A 19,738-nucleotide genomic window follows, 5' to 3' on the forward strand; every position below is an offset into this window, starting at 1 on the left:
ATCCTTGCACTATGTGTGTGCAACTCGTTGAACCACTACCCAGTCCCAAAGATACATCTCTCTCTCCTCTCTCTTTCTCTCTCTCCCTCTCTCTCTCTCTCTCCCCACGAGGCAAAGATATAGCTTAGTACATGACTCACATGCCTGAGACCTCAATTCTCTCCCAGCATTGCCATAGGCCAGAGTTGAGCAGTGTTCTGGTCTCCAGAATACAATTTCTTTGCTTGAATTTGAGAAATGTTTCAAATATCTAAAATAGAAAACTCTATACTAGAAAGTCAAGCTCTGGGAAATAAGTTACCCAAAAGATATTGTAGCATGTATTTCAAATGCCTCTCGAAGGTCTGGTTGTCAATGTGCAAGAGCTGGGGTCTTTCCAGTATTATTCGCAGAACTTTCAAAAGGTCCAGATGTTGGAATTTTATCTTGCAATGAAAGCTGATTAAGCTCTCCATTGTGATACTAATAATAATGGATTACACAGTACTTTGGAGGCGAGGTCTCATCAAGTTTCCTTTTTCTTTTATTTATTTATTTATGAGAAAGATAGGAGAGAGAGAAAGAACCAGACATCACTCTGGTACATGTGCTGCCGGGGACTGAACTCAGGACCTCATGCTTGAGAGTCTAGCGCCTTAGCCACTGTGCCACCTCCCGGACCACAAGTTTCCTTTTTCTTCATGTAGCCGTGAATGTTCCATTTTCCAACCACCTTTGTGCCCAAGCTGTCTTTTTCAGTCTTGAGTTGTCAGTTGGGCATGGCTTAATTAAGAATGTTTTTGCTTTGCACTCTACCCTTGGGTCATTAAAAGTCATAGTGGAAAAATATGATAACGGAAAAATAAATTATTGAAAGTTATTAGTGTAAGTACTTTAATGTGTTTCCCAGGATCCATAAGGCACTGTTACTGAAAGATTTGAAAACAGAAGAAAATGATTTCTTCTTCTTTTTCTACATACTACATCTCATAAAAATCACATAGAACCATCAATTAATGTACCACCAATGTGTCACAGCAGAATATTTCATTTTTTTCTAAAGTTTACTGATTAAATTTAAATAAGCAATAGATTTGTATTTCTTTTTGCCAGAGGTTTTTTTTTTTTAAATTATTGTTGTAGTTATTATTGTGGTTGATGTCGTTGTTGTTGGATAGGACAGAGAGACATGGAGAGAGGAGGGGAAGACAGAGAGGGGGAGAGAAAGGTAGACACCTGCAGACCTGCTTCACTGCCTGTGAAGTGACTCCCCTACAGGTGGGGAGCCAGAGGCTGGATCTGGGATCCTTACGATGGTCCTTGTGCTGGTCCTTGCGCTTTGTGCCACCTGTGCTTAACCCGCTGCGCTACAGCCCAACTTCCTGGAGTTCTTTAAAAAAAAACTCATTAGCAAGTGAACTAACGTATATGGAATGTGTGTGTGGAACGGGGAGGGGAACTCCATAGCCGTGGCACAGAGAAACCTTTAGCCTATGTTCAGGGCAAACGCTAGAAGAAGAAGGGACCTCCACACAGAATTCTTCATGGCTTCAGAGCCACTTGCCAGGTGTGAGTTCTTTTTCCGTTCTAGCAGGTTCCAGAAGCTCAATCTATGTCCCTCTTTCCATAGAGATTCACCTTATCTGTCAATTTCCCCCAGTTTTGTTCACCACCCCCTCTAGTTCTCAGCCACCCCAAGAAATGAGGACATGAGCTTTGGGGACAGCGGGTGCCTGAAAGCTTAGGAAGCTGTTTGAGGTTTTACAGTCACTTTTACCTGAACTGTAGCAACTACTGTCCTAAGCGATTACTGTGAGCTACAATGGGTTTAATTTTTTTTACTTTCAGCCTTTCTGGTAGAGTTTACTGAATCTGCCCATTTCTCTAGTTTACTTTCCATAATATTTGTGTAGATAGCTCCCTCTGAGTCAACACTTCTTGACCCAGCCTGGAGACTAGAAGTTTTAGCCAAATCTAAAAATGTATCCTTTTGCGTCAAGGTGGTAATTCACCTCTTTGAGGTGGCTGAATTTGGGTGTTTCAAGAAATAGGCGGTGCCTTACAGTAACCCCCTGTGGGCACTCATGTTCCTTCAAAGAATGCTAATTTATTCTATTTTAGTAATTCCCAGAAAAAGCAACTCAGTCATTCTTAGACAAGTAGGATTCATGTTAGTAAACTTATGAGCATTTCTTGTTTAAGTCTAGAGGATTATAGGGGCTGGGTGGTGTCGGCCGGACCTGGGTTCAAGCCCCTGGTCCAACATTCTGGGGGAAGCTTCACAAGTGGTGAAGCAGGGGTGCAGGTTTCTCTCTCTCTCTCCATCTCTGTCTCTCCCTCCACTATTGATTTCTCTCTATGCAATAAATAATTAAAAATAGTTATCATCCTTACTTAAAACCTTCTATGTTATAAATTTCACTTTTTAAAAAAAATATAGATATTGTATATCTTGACCATAGTTGTATGAGTAAGGGACACTTTAACAAACTGGGGTGGGGGGTCTAGGGAAAGATAAACACGCGGGGGAGGGGGTTCTGAATCAACCTGCCAACGTTCATGTTCAGCAAAGAAGCAATTACAGAAGCCAGAGACCTTCCACCTTCTGCACCCCATACAGAACGTGGTCCACACTCCCAGAGGGACAAAGAATAGGGAAGCTTCCAATGGGGAGGTTGGGACACGGAGTTCATGGTGGGAACCGTATAGAATTGTACCCGTTATCCTACAATCTTGTTAATAAGCACTAATAAAAATTTAAAAAAAACTGGGGTGGGGGTAAAACTGATAGTCAGAATTCAATTGATTGCTCCCAATGCTTTTGTCTCAAGCACATTCTCCTGGGTCACATACTCAGGCACTCACCAGCACCACCCACAGTGCAAGAAATAGGAGTTTGTTGGTGATGTTCAAAATGGCAATTTCAAAAAAAAAAAAATGCTTAATATCATTTGATGATGAAAACACACAGGTAGAAGTTGGATTTTTCCCAAGTCAGAGAGAGAGAGAGAGAGAGAGAGAGAGAGAGAGAGAGAGATGGAGAAAAGGAGGAAATAATCAGGTTGGCATCCTGCTGTGGTAGGTCCTTCCAGGCCACGCATCATATTCAGGTGCCTCCCGGATGCCAAGCCGTCGCTGCAAGAGACAGGCTAGCCGAGGGCCGTGCGGGAGGGGACGGCTCTGAGCAAGGGGCGCGGGCGGCTGGGCAGCGGCGTGCAGCGCCGGGTCACGAGCGGTCGCCGCGAGCTCGCGCGCCGCGGTGGCGGCGAGGGGCGTGGCCTGGGGCGCGAGGGGCGGGGCCTGGGGCGCGAGGGCGGGGCCTGTGGGCGCGAGGGGCGGGGCCTGTGGGTGCGAGGGGCGGGGCCTGTGGGCGCGAGGGGCGGGGCCCGGGGCGCGAGGGGCGGGGCCTTGGGCGCGAGGGGCGGGGCCTGGGGCGCGAGGGCGGGCCTGTGGGCGCGAGGGGCGGGGCCTGGGCGCGAGGGGACCGCGAGCGCAGGAGGCCGCGGGGCTCCACTCGGGCACGCGCGGCGCGGTCCCGCCGACGAGGCCGCGAGCGCCGCAGGTGACGGGCTGCGCGGGCGGCGGCCGAGCGGAGGCGCGAGGCGGGGGCCCGGGCGCTGCGGGCCGAAGCGACGCGGCGTGGGGCGCGCGGCTCCCACCTGACGGCCGGCGGCCATGCTCCGCGCGGCGCCGCTGTGGCTCCCGCCCGTGGGCTGAGGCGGCGCGGCGGCGACATGCACCCGCGGGGCGCGGCGTAGAGGACGCGGCCCCTCCGCCCCCAGCCGAGGGTCCCCGGCCGGACCGGCGCGGGGTGGGCGCCCCGCCATGGCGGCCCGGAGCGCCCCGAGCTGCCACCTGCGGCTCGAGTGGGTGTACGGCTACCGGGGCCACCAGTGCCGCAACAACCTCTACTACACGGCGGCCAAGGAGATCGTGTACTTCGTGGCGGGCGTCGGCGTGGTGTACAGCCCGCGGGAGCACCGGCAGAAGTTCTACCGCGGACACAGCGACGACATCATCAGGTCCGGGCGGGGGCGGGGGCGGGGGGGGCGCCCCGATCCCCGAGCCTGACCCCGAGCCTGACTCCGAACTTGACCCCGAGCCTAACCCCGAGCCGATCCCGAGCTTGACTCCGAACTTGACCCCGAGCCTGACCCCGAGCTTGACCCCCAGCCTGACCCGTAGCCTGACTCCGAACTTGACCCCGAGCCTGACCCTGAGCTTGATCCCGAGCCTGACCCGGAGCCTGACCCCGAGCTTGACTCCGAACTTGACCCCGAGCCTGACCCTGAGCCTGACCCCGAGCTCGACCACGAGCTCGAGCTGGGACCCCGAGTCCAAGTCTGAACTCGGATTCCGAGCCCGACCCCCGCCCGACCCTGAACCTGAGCCTGACCCCCCCCCCCCGAGCCCGGCCTCACCCCCCACCCAGCGACCCCCTGCCTTACACCCTTCCTTCTTGCTCCATCAGAATTTTGAAAACTGCCCCCCCCCCGAAAAAAAGGGAGGAGGGGACTTTACCCCCGGGGCTGACTCGCCACCGGATTCCGGATTCCGCGAGCGCCCGGGCTGCTTGGAGGGATCGTGCCCCCTGCCCGCATCCGGGAAGGACAGACAGACTGGGTGCCGGGGTGCGCGCACCTCCCGGGGCCCCAGTGCGGGTGTCGCGGGCTGGCGGAGAGAAGCCCCCGCACCCTGCGGGCTGTCAGGACACCGACACGATCCACGATCGGCTTGGTGTTTGGGGGGTTTGTACACCCGAGGGCGGGCTGGGGCTCCGCAGGACTTATGGACAGAAGTTGCTAAAAACAAAATAAAACAAAGATTGATTTCCGATTCGCTCTTCATAGGGGGATGCACCTAAATAAATGGATCGGTATGTTTCTTACTTGAATCGCGTGCAACTGCTTCCCCGCCATGAACATCCCCCCCCCCCCCCGTTACTGCCAGTGGGGTCGCTGCTCGTCCCCACTTCTGAAGTGAGGGGTGTGTTTGCAAAGTCACCTTTCAATCAGCGCCTCAGATAAGAGTCAAGAGGTGTGGCAGTGAATCCAGGCCGCCGGTGTCCTTGATGGGGGGGTGAGGGGGTGGCGAGAGAGAGAGAGACAGACAGAGACAGACAGAGACAGACAGACCTTCAGAACCGGTGCGTGTTCTGCTGCTGGGTTTGCAGCAGAGGTTGTCTGACTGGATTTTGTTGCTCAATTTTATTCTCTTATTTATGTTCCACTGCATTTCAGTTGAGCATTCTCAATCCAGTCTCGGCTGAATGGCTGATGGGCTAGACGCTAGGGTGTTTTAATTCCCTAAATAATAACAAGTTGTTCAGTTTCAGATCTCTGCACTCGGATGATCTGTTTAAGGAAAAAAAAAAAAAAAGAGTTTTCGTGGTGGGAGACGCAGGGCAATGAAAAGGAAGGGCAAGATGGAATAGAGATGAGGGGAGGGAGCCAAGCCCTGAGATGTGCAGTCGGGACTGAAGCCGTGCCTGGGTTCTAGTGTCTTTCTCCTTCCTTCCTTCCTTCCTTCCTGACACTAAAGTCGAGTTTTCCCAGACTGTAGTTAGTCTTACATTTTTGTGGAAAGAAAGTTGCCAAATCAGTCGTGTTTTTCCTCAAGTTAAAACTCTTCACAATGGGATACAGACCTATTGACATAGAACACATTACGGACCAAAAAGCAAAACAGAAAGCCAACAACTAGTGTTTCCTTACTGTGTTCCTATTATTCTCCTCAAGAGAAGAATTCTGTTAGTCTTTTGTCCTGACTCTTGCCAGTCCTGTTTCCTGCAGCAAAGGGGAGAGCGGCTTTCCTGGCTGAGGCAGCTTTGGCTATAGCCCCCTCCAGACGGTCTGGGGTGGGGGCCCAGCACTTGGTTCTTACTCCCACGTGGCTGAGAGTGACTAGATTCCAAAACTAGACACGATTTATTTGATGGGGGGTAAATTGTGCCACACTGCTTAATCTTTCCATAATTGTGTTTTAGTGAACTGTCAGAAAGGTAGTGTTTTACCTTTCAGTGTATGTAGCTCAGAACCCATGTAGATATATTTCAAACTGACAAATGACTCTTAACTTTCCCCTAATTAAATGTGTGTTTATAATTTTATGCAAATAAAGCATTCTTAGAACAACTTATGAGAGGACTAGAGAGAGATTTTGGTCGTAGAGCACAGGATTTGCAGGACTGAGGCCCTGGGTTCGATCCTGAGCACCACATATGCCAGAGCTGAGCAGTGTTCTGGTCTCTTGTAAAAATAAACAAATCTTTAAAGCAGTTACAGCAGTCAAAAGGGTTCCTGACAAGCTATAGTGGAGTGGTAAAAAGGAAAAGAAAACAAACAAACAAAACCTCATAATATTACCAAATTGATGTCACAAATCTAAAACAGTACCAAGCATGCAAATTAGGAATCAGTCCACAAGCTCGGAGAGGTTTATTTCACCCAACAGTGACAGAGATCATTCTTACTTGGGAAATAAATCAGGCACATGTTCAGACCTTTACATTTTTTCCCAGTTCAGTGTTTGAAAAATACATATGGAAACTAGTTGAGAAAATTTTCAATTGTGTCACAGCAGAAGACGTAACCTCTCCACATGGGATGCAGCTTGGATAACAATGTTCTGTTATAGCAGCTCTCTCTAGTCATAAAAGCCCAATGCTTTAGTTTTGTTTCCAGGTTCCCTTGCAGATTGGGTAAGCCAGAAGGGTTAGCTACAGTTTAGTCCAGGGCTAAGACTTTCCAAATGACCAGGCCATTATATTTCGATTTTGAAGATGGAGGTGCTATATTTGGTGTAGACACTGAGTCATGATTTGCTTTCCAGTTCTGTCAAAATTACTAGCATCTAGTATTGCCAGTGGCGACAGCATAGGCCTCTTCATTTTTATCAGTGTTGCTTATAGTTATTTTAACTTCTTTCTGTCATATATATTATACTTCTCTAGTAATTTATTATGCGTGTGTGTGTGTGTGTGTGTGTGTGTACACATTACTGATTTGTATAGAAATGAGTTTCACTGTGGGGTGTGAGTAAAAAATACATAAGCAATGTACCTAGGGCTTCTAGGGCTGCTTTTTCTTAATATTTTGTTTCTCATGACACATTGAGAAAAAACCTGGTCACATGCTAAGTGGAGAAGCAGTTACAGAAGCAGGACCTTCCACCTTCTGCACCCCATCCAGAATTTTGGTCTAGGGCTAAAGAATGGTGGGGGGGAATGGGTTATGGAACTCTGGTGGTGGGAATTATATGGAATTGTACCCTTCTTATCCTACACTCTTGTTAATTATCATGATATCACTAAAAATATTTAAAATATTCTAGTTAAGTGTTTATTACAGATTCTAAGCTGAGTTTTAAAACATCCCAGACTACTATCATTTGTAGTGTAAGTTGAACATCTATTGCTTAGCCTGTATTTTGAAGCTTTTGCCAGTTGTCTTCCCAAAAGATGCAAGAGATCTTCAATTTCTACTGAGTGCCCATCCATGCACTGTTTGACAAATTTGCTCTTAAAGAAGTAGGTTGTTGTGGTCCAGGAGGTGGTACAGTGGATAAAGCATTGGCTTCTCAAGCATGAGGTCCTGAGTTCACTCCCAGGATCACATGTACCAGGGTGAGGTCTGGTTCTTTCTCTCTCTCTCTCTCCTACTATATTTCTAAATAAATGAATAAATAATATCTTTAAAAAACATAAGTAGGTTATTGATGGCCTATAGTTCGGCTGGTTCACTTTGGTACTTAACTCTGGTTTTCTTTTTCATTTAAAGGTGTTCGTGTGTGGGGGGGTACTGGTTTACAGTATAGTTGTTGACGTAGTGAAATCTTCACTTGAACTACCTAGGTCCATTGCTTATGTATTTTTTTAGTAGTTGCTGAGGCTTCACCTCTCCCGTGTGTGTGTGTGTGTGTGTGTGTGTGTGTGTGTGTGTGTGTGTGTGTGTGTCTGAAGCCCCCTCCACGGCTGTAGGTGTCAGTCTTGGATGTGGTTGTGTACTTGGCAAAGTGGGCACACTAGCCAAGTGAGCTGTTTTGCCAGCCCAACTAAAAATCTTAATATAAAGCAGCTTGAGAAATGCTTATAAATCCTCTCATCAAATCCAACACTTGACTTTTCTTAAGTCTTGTATAACATCTAGAAGTCATACTTCAAGAAGTAGGAGAATAAATCTCCATGAGTATAGTGGTTAGTATTCCTGCCTGTCAGAAAGTGTTAGAATGCACACAGATTTAGTAAAATGTCCCAGTGTTTAGGTAACTAAAATTAAATGAGTTTAGTCTCACAGGCAAAAGTACTTCTGTTCTATAAGGCTTCATAGTATATGTATGGGTATGAAAATATTGAAGGTTCTTTTTCAAGTTCTGCATCATTTGTGGGATAAAAGTTCTGCTCAGGGAAAAGTAGGGATTAGCTTGAATAATAGTTCAGAGCGTCATAATGTAATATATATTTAGAGAGAAGACAAGACTCCACTGTGCAGTGTCAAGTAATATGGATGGAGACTTAGGAGTAAGTGAATGTGCTGTGTGGATATCTGAGGGAAGAACTATCAAGTACAAAACCCCAGAAGTAAATGGCTGCTGTGTTTGGACAGCAGAGAGAGAGAAGTAGCCTGGATGGAGCCAAGTGAATTTTGGTGAGAAAAAAAAAAAAAAAAGAAAGAAGGAGGGAGTTGGTGTACAACTTTTAAACTTAACAAGGATCCTTCCCTTCCTATCTGAGTGAGATCAGAAGTTATTGGGACAATTTAATCGACTCAGTGACATAATTTGACTCAATGGTTTAAGAAGTCTCTCTGGCTGTTAATAAATAAAGACGGAAGGAGGAAGGCATGAGGGAAATAGACCATTTAGGAGACAGCTTTAGTCAGTCATCTAGTCAAGAGATGTTGGTGGTGCTGGTATCAAGAGTCAGAAGACAGAGGCCGTATGATGCTCTGTTGGGTCAGATAGAAACTGTGACAGGAAAGGGAACTCAGTCATCAGAGATTTCCTTCCATCCTTCCTTCCTTCCTTCCTTCCTTCCTTCCTTCTCCTCCTCCTCCTCTTTCTTCTCCTCCTTCTCCTCCTTCTCCTCCTCTTCTTCTTCTTTTGTTGAACAAGTGAAGGAATGGAGTTGCCAGTGACTGATTTGAGAGAGATTCTGGAAAAGCAAATTTTATGTCTTGGGAGAAAAGGGAAATTGTGAACTCAGTTCTAGTAGTTTTCCATTTGAGATACTCACAGACAACCAAGTGGGCTTGCAAATTAGGCAGTTGGGCATATGTGTCTAATTCAGGGAGGCAGCTTGAGCTGGTATAAATTTGGTTGCTACCAGCATGTAGTCAGTATTTAAAGCCATGAACCTGGGTAAGATGCCTGAAGAAGTGAGTATGGACAGAGAGAGGGCTTTAAGAATGGATTCAGTGGGGGTCTGGGACGTGGCGCAGTGCATAAAGCCTTGGACTCTCAAGCCCAAGATCCAGGGTTCAACCCCCAGACATCCTATGTGCCGGAGTGATGCTCTGGTTCTCTCTCCTGTCTCTCATTAACAAACGCACCTTTAAAGAATAGATTCAGTGGCACTCCAGTGTTTTAATGTAGAGGGAATAAAAAAGAACTGACCAAACTGTAGCCCAAAAGGCAGGAGGAGAACCAGGAGTCTGTTCCACTGAGAAGGAAGTGGCCGACTGCAGCAGGCGAGGAGTGAGTCTCTTCAGGGGAGATATCTGTTTTGGGATCATTGCATCGTGGTCACAGGACTCCCCAGGAGACCATGTATGTCCAGGTGCTCAGGGAGCAGAAGGAAGTCAGAATGAGAGGCAGGGAAGGAGCTTAGCAGGTAGGGTGAGAGCCTCAGCACTGTCCCCCACAGCTCCTGGTGTGATGCCTGGGGCCAGTGTCCGAATGGTGATCTGACTCCTCTCTCTTTCTTTTTAAAAAAATATTTATTTATTTCCTTTTTGTTGCCCTTATTGTTTTATTGTTGTGGTAGTTGTTGGATAGGACAGAGAGGAATGGAGAGAGGAGGTGAAGACAGAGAGGGGGAGAGAAAGACAGACACCCGCAGACCTGCTTCACCGATTGTGAAGCGACCCCCCTGCAGGTGGGGAGCCGGGGACTCGAACCGGGATCCTTGAGCCAGTCCCTGTAGAGTATAGAAGGACCTCCTTCTGGATTTGTCCCAGCAGCTTCTCTTTTACTTGATTATTTTAAAAAGAGAAAAGGAAAGAAAGACGCATGGTTTGTAACTCTAGACTCGGCGCACAAAGATGTGGTTCTGATGCCTGCAGCTCGGGCTGTTAAACATGCAAATCTCAAACCTCACATCAGACCTACTGAATTAAATGCTATATTTTAACTACAGTCCCGGACAGTTTGTAAGCACATCAGAGTTTGAGAAACAGAGTCTAAAGAAGTGGTTTCAAAATGTGGACCTCTAAGAAGTGGCATTAATTTCACCTGGAAACTTGCTAGTAATACAGATTCTCAGGCTTCACCCTAGAGCTAACCCCTTCAGATGTAGGGCCTACCCATCACTAGTCATCTCTAGATAATATTGATGTATTCCAAAGTTGGTGGAAGACTGTCTTAGGGCCCTGCTTCTCAACCCTGGCTGCATATTAAAATCACTTGGATAATAATAATAATAATAATAATAATAATAATAATAATAATGCAAACACAAAACCAAAACCACCAGTGGCCACATAGTATAATGCAAATTGGAGCTTCTGGGGCTAGGCAGTGACACACCCACTTGAGCCAAGGACCTGGGTTGGAGCCCTTGCTCCCTACCTGCAGGGGGGACACTTCACTAGCAGGAAAGCAGGTCTGCAGGTCGGTCGGTCTTCCTCCCCCCACCCTTCTGTCTCCCCTGGACCCCTCTCAACTTCATGCTGTCTTATCAAATGAAACAGAAATGAAAAGAAAAGAAAAAAGAAAAAGGAGCAGTGGATTCATGGTGTAGTCACCGGGCCCCAGTGACCCTGGTGGCAATGAAAAATAAATAAAGTTTCTAGGAATGAGACTAAGCTACTGGTAATTTTATTGCGTAGATCATTTTTCAAGTATCTGGTCTCTTATCAAAGGCTCAGTCATGTAGGACATCCCTGTTTAGATATTTTATTACAAAAAAAACCCCAAAACCATCTTTACTATGATTACCTGTTGATGGATCTGCCCAGTATGATTAGAAGCTGAAATGGTAAGGACAGATATGCAACACCATTAGTTCAGAAAGATTTGCTTACTGGGGAAAGTTTTATACAGCCTGAATAGTATCCGGTGAGGCAGAACTCAGTGCTCAAGGGGTGATTTCAGCAGAGTCATGGACTAGCGGCAGTGGACATGACTGAGTGGTTTGCATCATGGGGAGCCCAAGATTGTGTGTTTATGGGAGTCGGGAGGTAGTGCAGAGCGCAAGGACGGGCATAAGGATCCCGGTTCGAGTCCCCGGCTCCCCACCTGCAGGGGGGTTGCTTCACATGCGGTGAAGCAGGTCTGAGGTGCCTTTCTCTCCCCTCTCTGTCTTCCCCTCCTCACTCCGTTTCTGTCTGTCCTATCCATCAAAGATGACAACAGTAACTACAACAATAAAACAACAAGGGCAACAAAAGGGAATAAATATATTTAAATAAATAAATAAATGATTGTCTGCTTATATATTTCCACTTTATAACCAGGATCTGTAGTCATAGCCAACCAGTAGTTTGATATCTGAGTCATCTAAAGACTCATTAGGAAGAGGCATTATCCCCACGCCTTGGAGCTCCAAAGTGGACACATTCATATGAACCATCACGACTGCTTCCTATGGGAGTCGGGCAGTGGTGCAGCGGGTTAAGCGCACGTGGCGCAAACTGTAAGGACGGGCCGGTTCGAGCCCCCAGCTCCCCACCTGCAGGGGAGTCGCTTCACAGGCGGTGAAGCAGGTCTGCAGGTGTCTGTCTTTCTCTCCCCCTCTCTGTCTTCCCCTCCTCTCTCTCTGTCCTATCCAACAACGACATCAATAACAACAATAACTACAACAATAAAAAACAACATAGGCAATAAAAGGGGAAATAAATAAGTATAAAACATTTAAAAAATTACTTCACATGTAGCCACAACTTGGGAGATAGGGGTCAGAAAGGGAGACTGGGTAATACAAACTGAAATAACCCTAAAACCACAAAAAAGGTGGGGGGTCAGGGCATGTACCGTAAACCCAGCTGGATTACTTTCCTGGTGAAGTTGAGTCAACATTCACTAGAAGATTTTTGAAAAGTCCCGCCATTTGTACCATACCCAGAATATTCAGTATACCTCCAAGGAACACGTCATGAATTAAAAAAAAAAAATTATCTACATGTTAGAATTATCAAAGACGTTAGAGCAGTTGTTATAACTACATCCCCCTTGTATCCCAAGATACTTATTTCCTTCATCCTTAGAATTTTCGAGTATGTTAATACATAACAGAAGTGACTTTGAAGATTTTTAAGGCATACAAAAGGGAGCCTGGATTGTCCAGAGGGACCTGGTCTAATCACACGAGCCTTTACAAACAGGAAGTTCTAGCTGGAGTCGGGAGAAATATAGCAGAAATTAGAAAGATTCAGAGCTTGAGGCGGACTCACTGTACTCTTGTTGATTTGAAGATGTAAGTGGCAGACGGGATGAAAAATGCATGTGGCTGTAGGGAGATTGAAACCCCTAGCCGACAGTCAGCAGGAAATCAAAGGCCTTCATCTTTCCCCCCTGGGGAACTGAATTTTGCTAATATTCTAAATGGACCTGGAAGTCAGTTCATGCTCAGAGACCCCAGGAGGGAATGGGAGCTGTGTTGACACTCTGATTCTGGTCTTGTGAGACTCTGAAGTAGAGGGCCCAGATGAGCCTGCAGCCCACAAGAGAAATACATTTCTGTGTTTTTCTTTTAATATTTATTTTCCCTTTTGTTGCCATTGTTGTTTTTCATGGTTGTTGTAGTTATTATTATTTTTTTTTTTGTTGTTGTTGTTAGATAGTAAAGAGAGAAATAGAGAGGGGAAAGGAAGAAAGTTGTAGTGTGTGTACACAATGGAATACTATTCAGCTGTTAAAAATGAAGATGCCATCCCCTTCACCTCATCTTGGAAGGAGCTTGAAAGTGTCATGTTAAGTGGGATGAGCCAGAAAGAGAAGGACAAACACTGAGTGATCTCACCTATAGACAGAACTTAAGAACTACAAACAGAGGGGCCAGGCAGGGCCACACCAGTTAAGCGCACATACTACTAAACACAAGGACCCACGCAAGGATCCAGGTCCGGTCTCCCTACCTGCAAGAGGGGAAGCTTCACAAGTGGTGAAACTTGTCCGCAAGGTCTATCTTTCTCTCTCTCCTCTCAATTTCTCTCCATCCTATCCAATAAGATGGAAAAAAAAAATGGCTGCCAGAAGCACTGGATTACTAGTGCTAGCAATGACCCTAGAGGCAAAAAAAATAATAATAAATAATAAAAATAAAAAGAGAGAAAAGAGAAAGAAAAGAAAAACAGGGGGGGAAAGAGAAGGCAAAACTTGGACTGGGTGTGGTGTATTGCACCGACTCACAGGACTGAAGGAAGAGGGAGAGGGAAGGGAGGAAGGGAGCCATAAGGTCCTGGTATATCGTGATGAAAAAGGGGGCCAAATGGGGGGCCAGAGTCCTCTGGGGAGACGAGAGATTTAACATGTAAACAGCTGCGCTGTAAGCCATTAGCACCCCCCACCCCACAGAAAGAATTAAAAAAGAAAATCCATGTTAAATTTGTGAGCTTCAGCTAAATCATTGTTTCAAGGGAGACTTATAGTATTGCATACATATAGTTGAATTATTCTGTAGGTTTTTTGTTTGTTTGTTTGTTTGTTTGTTTGTTTGTTTTTCTTACCAGAGCACTGCTCAGCTCTGGCTTATGGTGGCTCAGGGATTGAACCTGGGACTTTGGAGCCTCAGGCACAAGAGACTCTTGGCATAACCACTATGCTATCTACCCTCCACCCAATTCTGAAGTTTTTTAAATATGAAACTGTGAGTCTGTCGTTTTTTCTTTTCCAAGATTGTTTTTAGGTATTATGAATTTTAGAATCAGCTTCTCAGTTTCTTCAAGAAAGGCAACAAATGTCTCAGTAGAAATTGCACTGACTTTGTACATGAGTTTAGAAATTAATGCCAGGGTTTTTTTTTTTTTTTTTCCTCCAGGTTACCGCTGGGGCTCAGTGCCTACACTACAAATCCACTGCTCCTCACAGCCATTTTTTCCACTTTATTGGATAGGACAGAAAGAAACTGAGAGGGGAGAGGGAGATAGAGAGGGAGAGAGAAAGAGAGACATCTGCAGACCTGCTCCTCTGCTCGTGAAGCTTCCTCCTGCAGGTGGGGAATGGGAGCTGGAGTCCTTTGCAAGTCCTTACAATTCTTACTATGTGCATTTAACCTGGTGCACCACTGCCCGCCCTCCAGAATTAATGCATCTTCAAAACATTGGAAGCCTGGACATGAGTTGTATTTCGTTTATTTAGTTCTTTAAAATTTCCTCCTATGCCAGTTGCAGTTTACAGTAATTTTGTTGTTGTTAAATGTATTCTTAAGTGGCAGTGACTTTCATGCTATTGTCAGCACAGTTATTTTTCATGGTTTATTCTGCAGACTGTTCTTTACTAGTGTATAGAAAAGGGGGGTCAGGTGTTGGAACACCCGGCTGGGTGCACATGCTACCATGCATGAAGGACCTGGGTTCAAGGCACTGCTCCCCACCATGCAGGAAGGACACTCGCAAGTGGTGAAGCCATGCAGATAGGTGTCTGTCTCTCTGTCTCTCTCTCTTTCCTCCCCTCACCCTTATCAGTATCTTTCTCCTATCAAATAACATAGATGGCGGGGAGGAAAATGACCACTGGGAGTGGATTCACAGTGCTGGCATGGAGATACATACATCCTGTTGATATGTTACATTGAGCTTATATTCTGCAACCTTGGTGAACTCATGCATTAGATGAACTTTAGTTACGGATTCCTTAGAGTTTGTTTGTTTAATACAGTGGCATGCCCTCTGTAATAGGTGATCAACTACCTGCAATAGGTCAACTACCCAATACCATGTTGAAAGGAAACGGCAAAGGGCTGATGTTCTCGGCTCGGCGCTGTACTTAGTGGAGGACACGCAGACTTTCACCGTGAAATGCGACGGCAGCTGCGATTCTTCTCATAGATCTTTACAGACATTATTTAAACTCCAGACTATCTTACTGGACTGAATTGAAGTCTAACTTCCATAGAAGCTCTATATACCATAAATCGGAAAAGCCATTTTCAAATGTTTCTTTACTCTGCAGCCTTGCACTGCACCCTGAACGAGTATTGGTGGCAACAGGACAAGTTGGGAAAGAGCCTTATATCTGTGTTTGGGACTCGTACACTGTGCAGACCATATCAGTTCTAAAGGATGTGCACACACACGGTATAGCTTGCTTAGCGTTCGACTTAGATGGGCAGGTATGTGATACTTTTCTCTTTCTTTCTTTCTTTCTTTTTTTTTTTGAAACTATGCTTTTAAAATGTGCACTGTAAGAAATCTTTGTAACTCTAAACACATTAAATTGGAAAACAATTTGTGAGAAGTACTTGTTTGTTCACGAGTGCGATGGGTGGGCACAGTGGGTAGGTGGTGTATGTAAGAAAAATAAGAGTAGTAAAAAGTTTTCATTTCATTGTAGCAAGAATTTTTCAGTTGAATAGATTGCCAGCATAAAAGCCAGTGAAATATCCACTCAGTTGAGGTTTTAATATCGCTGTCTAGCAGTGATTGACAATTACAGAGCCTTCGTTCACTCTGTGTCCTACTTTGCTATTCCATCTCTTTATGCTCTTAAATTAGAATATCCTTTTCCTTGTCTTGCTTTGAAGTGTCAGGGCTTTGCACATGTGTGAGTCCACTGTTCTGAGTCGAAATTTCCCTCTTTTCATTTTTTTTAACTTCAGATATATATATATATATATAGAGAGAGAGAGAGAGAGGGAGGGAGAGAGAAATAGTGGTGAGGGGAGATCGAGACGCCACAGCACCGCTCCCCACAGTCTGTGGAACTTCCACGGGGTCTGCCATCCACGGCTCTTCCCTGTGTTGCCTGGACTCAAAGCCAAGTCCTTGTGCATGCGAAGGTACGTGCTTTGTCTGCTGAGTTGGCTCCTTTTTTTTTTCCTTCTTCTTCAGGAAAAGTATGATCCTGTTTCACGAGATCTGTTTCACAAGAGATTAAAATTTATGAGTTCTTAAAAATGATCAGAGGTATAATGAAATCCATGATGTTTTGTATGTGTCTGATACTTTTTAAGAATTATCTTTATTTATTTTTAAATTTTTTATATGATTTATTTTCCCTTTTGTTGTCCTTGTTGTTTTATTGTAGTTATTATTATTGCTGTTGTTATTGATGTCATTGTTGGATAGGACAGAGAGAAACGGAGAGAGGAGGCGAAGACAGAGAGGGTGAGAAAAAGACAGACACCTGCAGACCTGCTTCACCACCTGTGAAGCAACTCCCCTGCAGGTGGGGAGCCGGGGCTCAAACCGGGATCCTTACACCGGTCCTTGTGCTTTGCACCACGTGTGCTTAACCCGCTGTGCTACTGCCCAATTCCCTTTTATTTATTTATTGGACAGCCAGAAATTGAGAGGGAAGGAAGTGATAGAGAGGGAGAGAGACAGAGAGATACCTGCAACACTGCTTCACCACTCGCAAAGCTTTCCTCCCTGTAGGTGGGGACTGGGGGCTCAAACCCAGACCCTTGCACATTGTAACATGTGCACTCAACCAGGTGTGGCACTACCCAGACTCTGATACTTTAAATATAAATGGCTTTCATCTCACTTTTAAAATTGATGTGTCTGAAGATAATATATTGCATTACTGAGGAATTTCTTTTATATATACCAAGAGAAATCATGCCCAAACTAGTGTTTACTGGTGGAAAGCCTTCAATTTGTTTTTAGTTAGTAAGTTATGAGAAAAGTCTTGAGTACGTGTATCTTATTATCACAGGTGTTCTTAAGGACATGTTACTTGAAATTTCTAAGCTTGTAGCAATCACAGCTCCATACTACTCGCCTGGCGGTTCAATACACCTCCATCGTCTCACATCGTCTCATATAAACCTCACAACAGCCCTAGGAAATAGATACAGTTATCATCTCTATTTTACAGGGAGAGAAACCGAGTATTTGAGAGCTTAGATAACTTGCTCCTGGCTACACAGCTACCAAATGGAGCCCGAGCAGGGACGCAGGCCAGTCACACGGAGAGCATGTGTCTTTAGTGACAGCTTGGATGGTGTTTAGGAGGTGGTTACGTAGATTTCAGAAGGAACCCATCTTAAATGTAGTTGAAGATTATCAAGAACTATTGTCACTTGGAGATTGTTAAGATTATCTCTGAAATTATGTTAATGAGGAAATCCTGTTTAGACATGTATTGATTTTTTTTTTAAAGTATTTATTATTGGATAGAGACAGGGAGAAATTGAGCGGGGAGGGGGAGGTAGAGAGAGGGAAAGAGACAGAGAGATACCTGCAGCCCTGCTTCACCACTATTGAAGCTTGTTCCCTCTGCAGGTGGGGACCAGGGACTCGAGCCCATGTCCTTGTGCACTATAACATGTGCACTCAACCAGGTGCGCCACCACTCTCCCTAGGGCATTGATTCTTAAGTTAGGTATGGTTTTGGTAAATAATAACAATGATGGCTCTTCTTCTAGCGTTTGCCCTTCTTCCGTAGCCAGTCAACAGCATCAGGTTGAGCCTGATGTCAAGTTTCGAGACCTCCTTTGAATCTGGAGAGGTGGCAGTCGTTGACTATGTGGGTCATAGTCTGTCTGGAGCCGCAGGGGCAGTTCGGGTCGTCTCTGGCTCCCCAGCGATGGAACATGGCCTGTTCGATAGCGATTGAGGAGGGCCCGATCATAACGTGCTAGGTCAAAGCCGGGTTGAGGCTCGCAGGGGTCTGCGATGAGGCGTTTGTTCTTGACCTCAGCTGACTGCCAACTCTGTTTCCAAGAGACTGGAACAGAGAAGTTCACTGTAGGCGTAGGGGACCAGATTGGGTGACGAGACGTCAAGATGATGGCAGTAAACGAAGACAGCATTAACCACATCTCGGGCACTCTTTATACTCCATTAAGTATGTATGTGTGCTAATTAATAAATATTAATCCCACCAGGGTCTCTCGTTACTCCCACTTAGTAGGCAAGAAAACTAGTACTCAGCTCCCAGAATCTGTGCTCTAAAGTAAAAGTTGGTCAGCTTTCCCCGAGCAAATCAGATAATAAATATTTTAAACCTTATGACCATATGGTCTCTGTCACAGCTACTCAGCTCTGCACAGTAGTATGACAGCAGTCCCAAATAGCTTGCAAAAGATGGGTGTGTTTACATCCTAGTAATTCTGTTCTCAAGTGTTCTCTATTCTAGTAAATACACAGTACAGGCAAGGTTTAGTTTCTAGTTTTCCAATCACTGCTTCTAAAACCGTGCTTTTCAAGGGATGTATTGCGGCTTGGTCTTTGTGATTTCTTCTTGAGCCTCTAGTTACTCAGAAGTCTGTTGTTCATGTCTGAATATTTGGAAAATTACCTTCACTTCTGTTACGCTGATTTAATTTTGGTTTCTGTCAGAGAACATACTCTTAATTTTTAATACTTTCCTTGGCTTATTTCTTACCCAAAGTTCTGTGATTGTCATGAAACTTCATTTACACTTGGAAAGGACGTGAAAACAACGTGTACTGTGCCACTGTCTTTTTTGTCCTGTTGGTTGTGCAATTACTCTAGTCATTCACGTCACTTCTACTGTTGGTTGTGCTATTACTCTAGTCATTCACGTCACTTCTACTGTTGGTTGTGCTATTACTCTAGTCATTCACGTCACTTCTACTGTTTGAAACCCCCTCCCCCATAACTTGCTGTTATTTTTCTGCCATTTAGTTTTAAAAGGACTTTAAAAATCAGAAAGGCCTTCGTTACATATTTACTATTTGGACAGTCTTCATTTCTGTGTGTAAGTCAAGTCTCCATTCAGTATCATTTCTCTCTCCCAGAGGAGACTTTCTTTGTTATATCGCAGACTTTTTTATTGTGAACTTTCTCACCTTTTGTTTGCATGAGAAAGACTCTATCTTAACTCAAGTTTCAAGAGTTATTTTTGCAAGGTAAGCCTTAAAAAATTTTTTTTTCAAAGCATTTATTTATTTCCTTTTGTTGCCCTTGTTTTTATTGTTGTAGCTATTATTGTTATTGATGTCGTCATTGTTAGATAGGACGGAGAGAAATGAGGAGAGGAGGGGAAGACAGAGAGGGGAAGAGAAAGATAGACACCTGCAGACCTGCTTCACCGCCTGTGAAGTGACTCGCCTGCAGGTGGGAGCCGGGGGCTGGTCCTTGCGCTTTGCGCCACATGCGCTTAACCCTCTGAGCTACCACCCGACTCCCCTGGTAAACCTTTTTATATTGACTTTCCCCTCACAGCATTTGCAAAAGGCTGTTTGTTATCGTCTGACTGGCATAGCTTCAGGTGAGAAATCTAGGATAGACTTTGAATCTTTGTTCATTTATACTGAACTCATCCTTTCTCCCTTTTTTCTTCAAGATTTTTCTCTTTTGTACTGGTTTCTGCCAATTTTTTTGAATCATTTTATTGAGGGGTTCAGTATAATTGTTGACAAACAGGTATACTTTCTTGTTTCCCTGTGATAGGTATCTGCAGAATACTCTCA

General features: G+C 45.2%; 1 protein-coding gene across 3 annotated transcripts in view; it reads left to right on the plus strand.

The window, feature by feature from the left end:
* Window positions 1-3,800: 3,800 nt before the first annotated feature.
* Window positions 3,801-19,738, plus strand: part of EML5 (EMAP like 5) — a 112,049-nt gene continuing 96,111 nt past the window's right edge. For all 3 annotated transcript variants that reach the window (XR_009547245.1, XM_060181217.1, XM_060181216.1), the window contains exons 1-2: window positions 3,801-4,001; window positions 15,307-15,466. Coding sequence is in view for 2 of the 3 variants with exons in the window: in XM_060181217.1 (XP_060037200.1) it covers window positions 3,805-4,001; window positions 15,307-15,466 (357 nt within the window). In the remaining variant the exon portion in view is untranslated. The remainder of the gene's footprint in view (window positions 4,002-15,306; window positions 15,467-19,738) is intronic.

This window comes from Erinaceus europaeus, chromosome 22 (genome assembly GCF_950295315.1).
Source record: "Erinaceus europaeus chromosome 22, mEriEur2.1, whole genome shotgun sequence".
Taxonomy (NCBI): Eukaryota; Metazoa; Chordata; class Mammalia; order Eulipotyphla; family Erinaceidae; genus Erinaceus; species Erinaceus europaeus.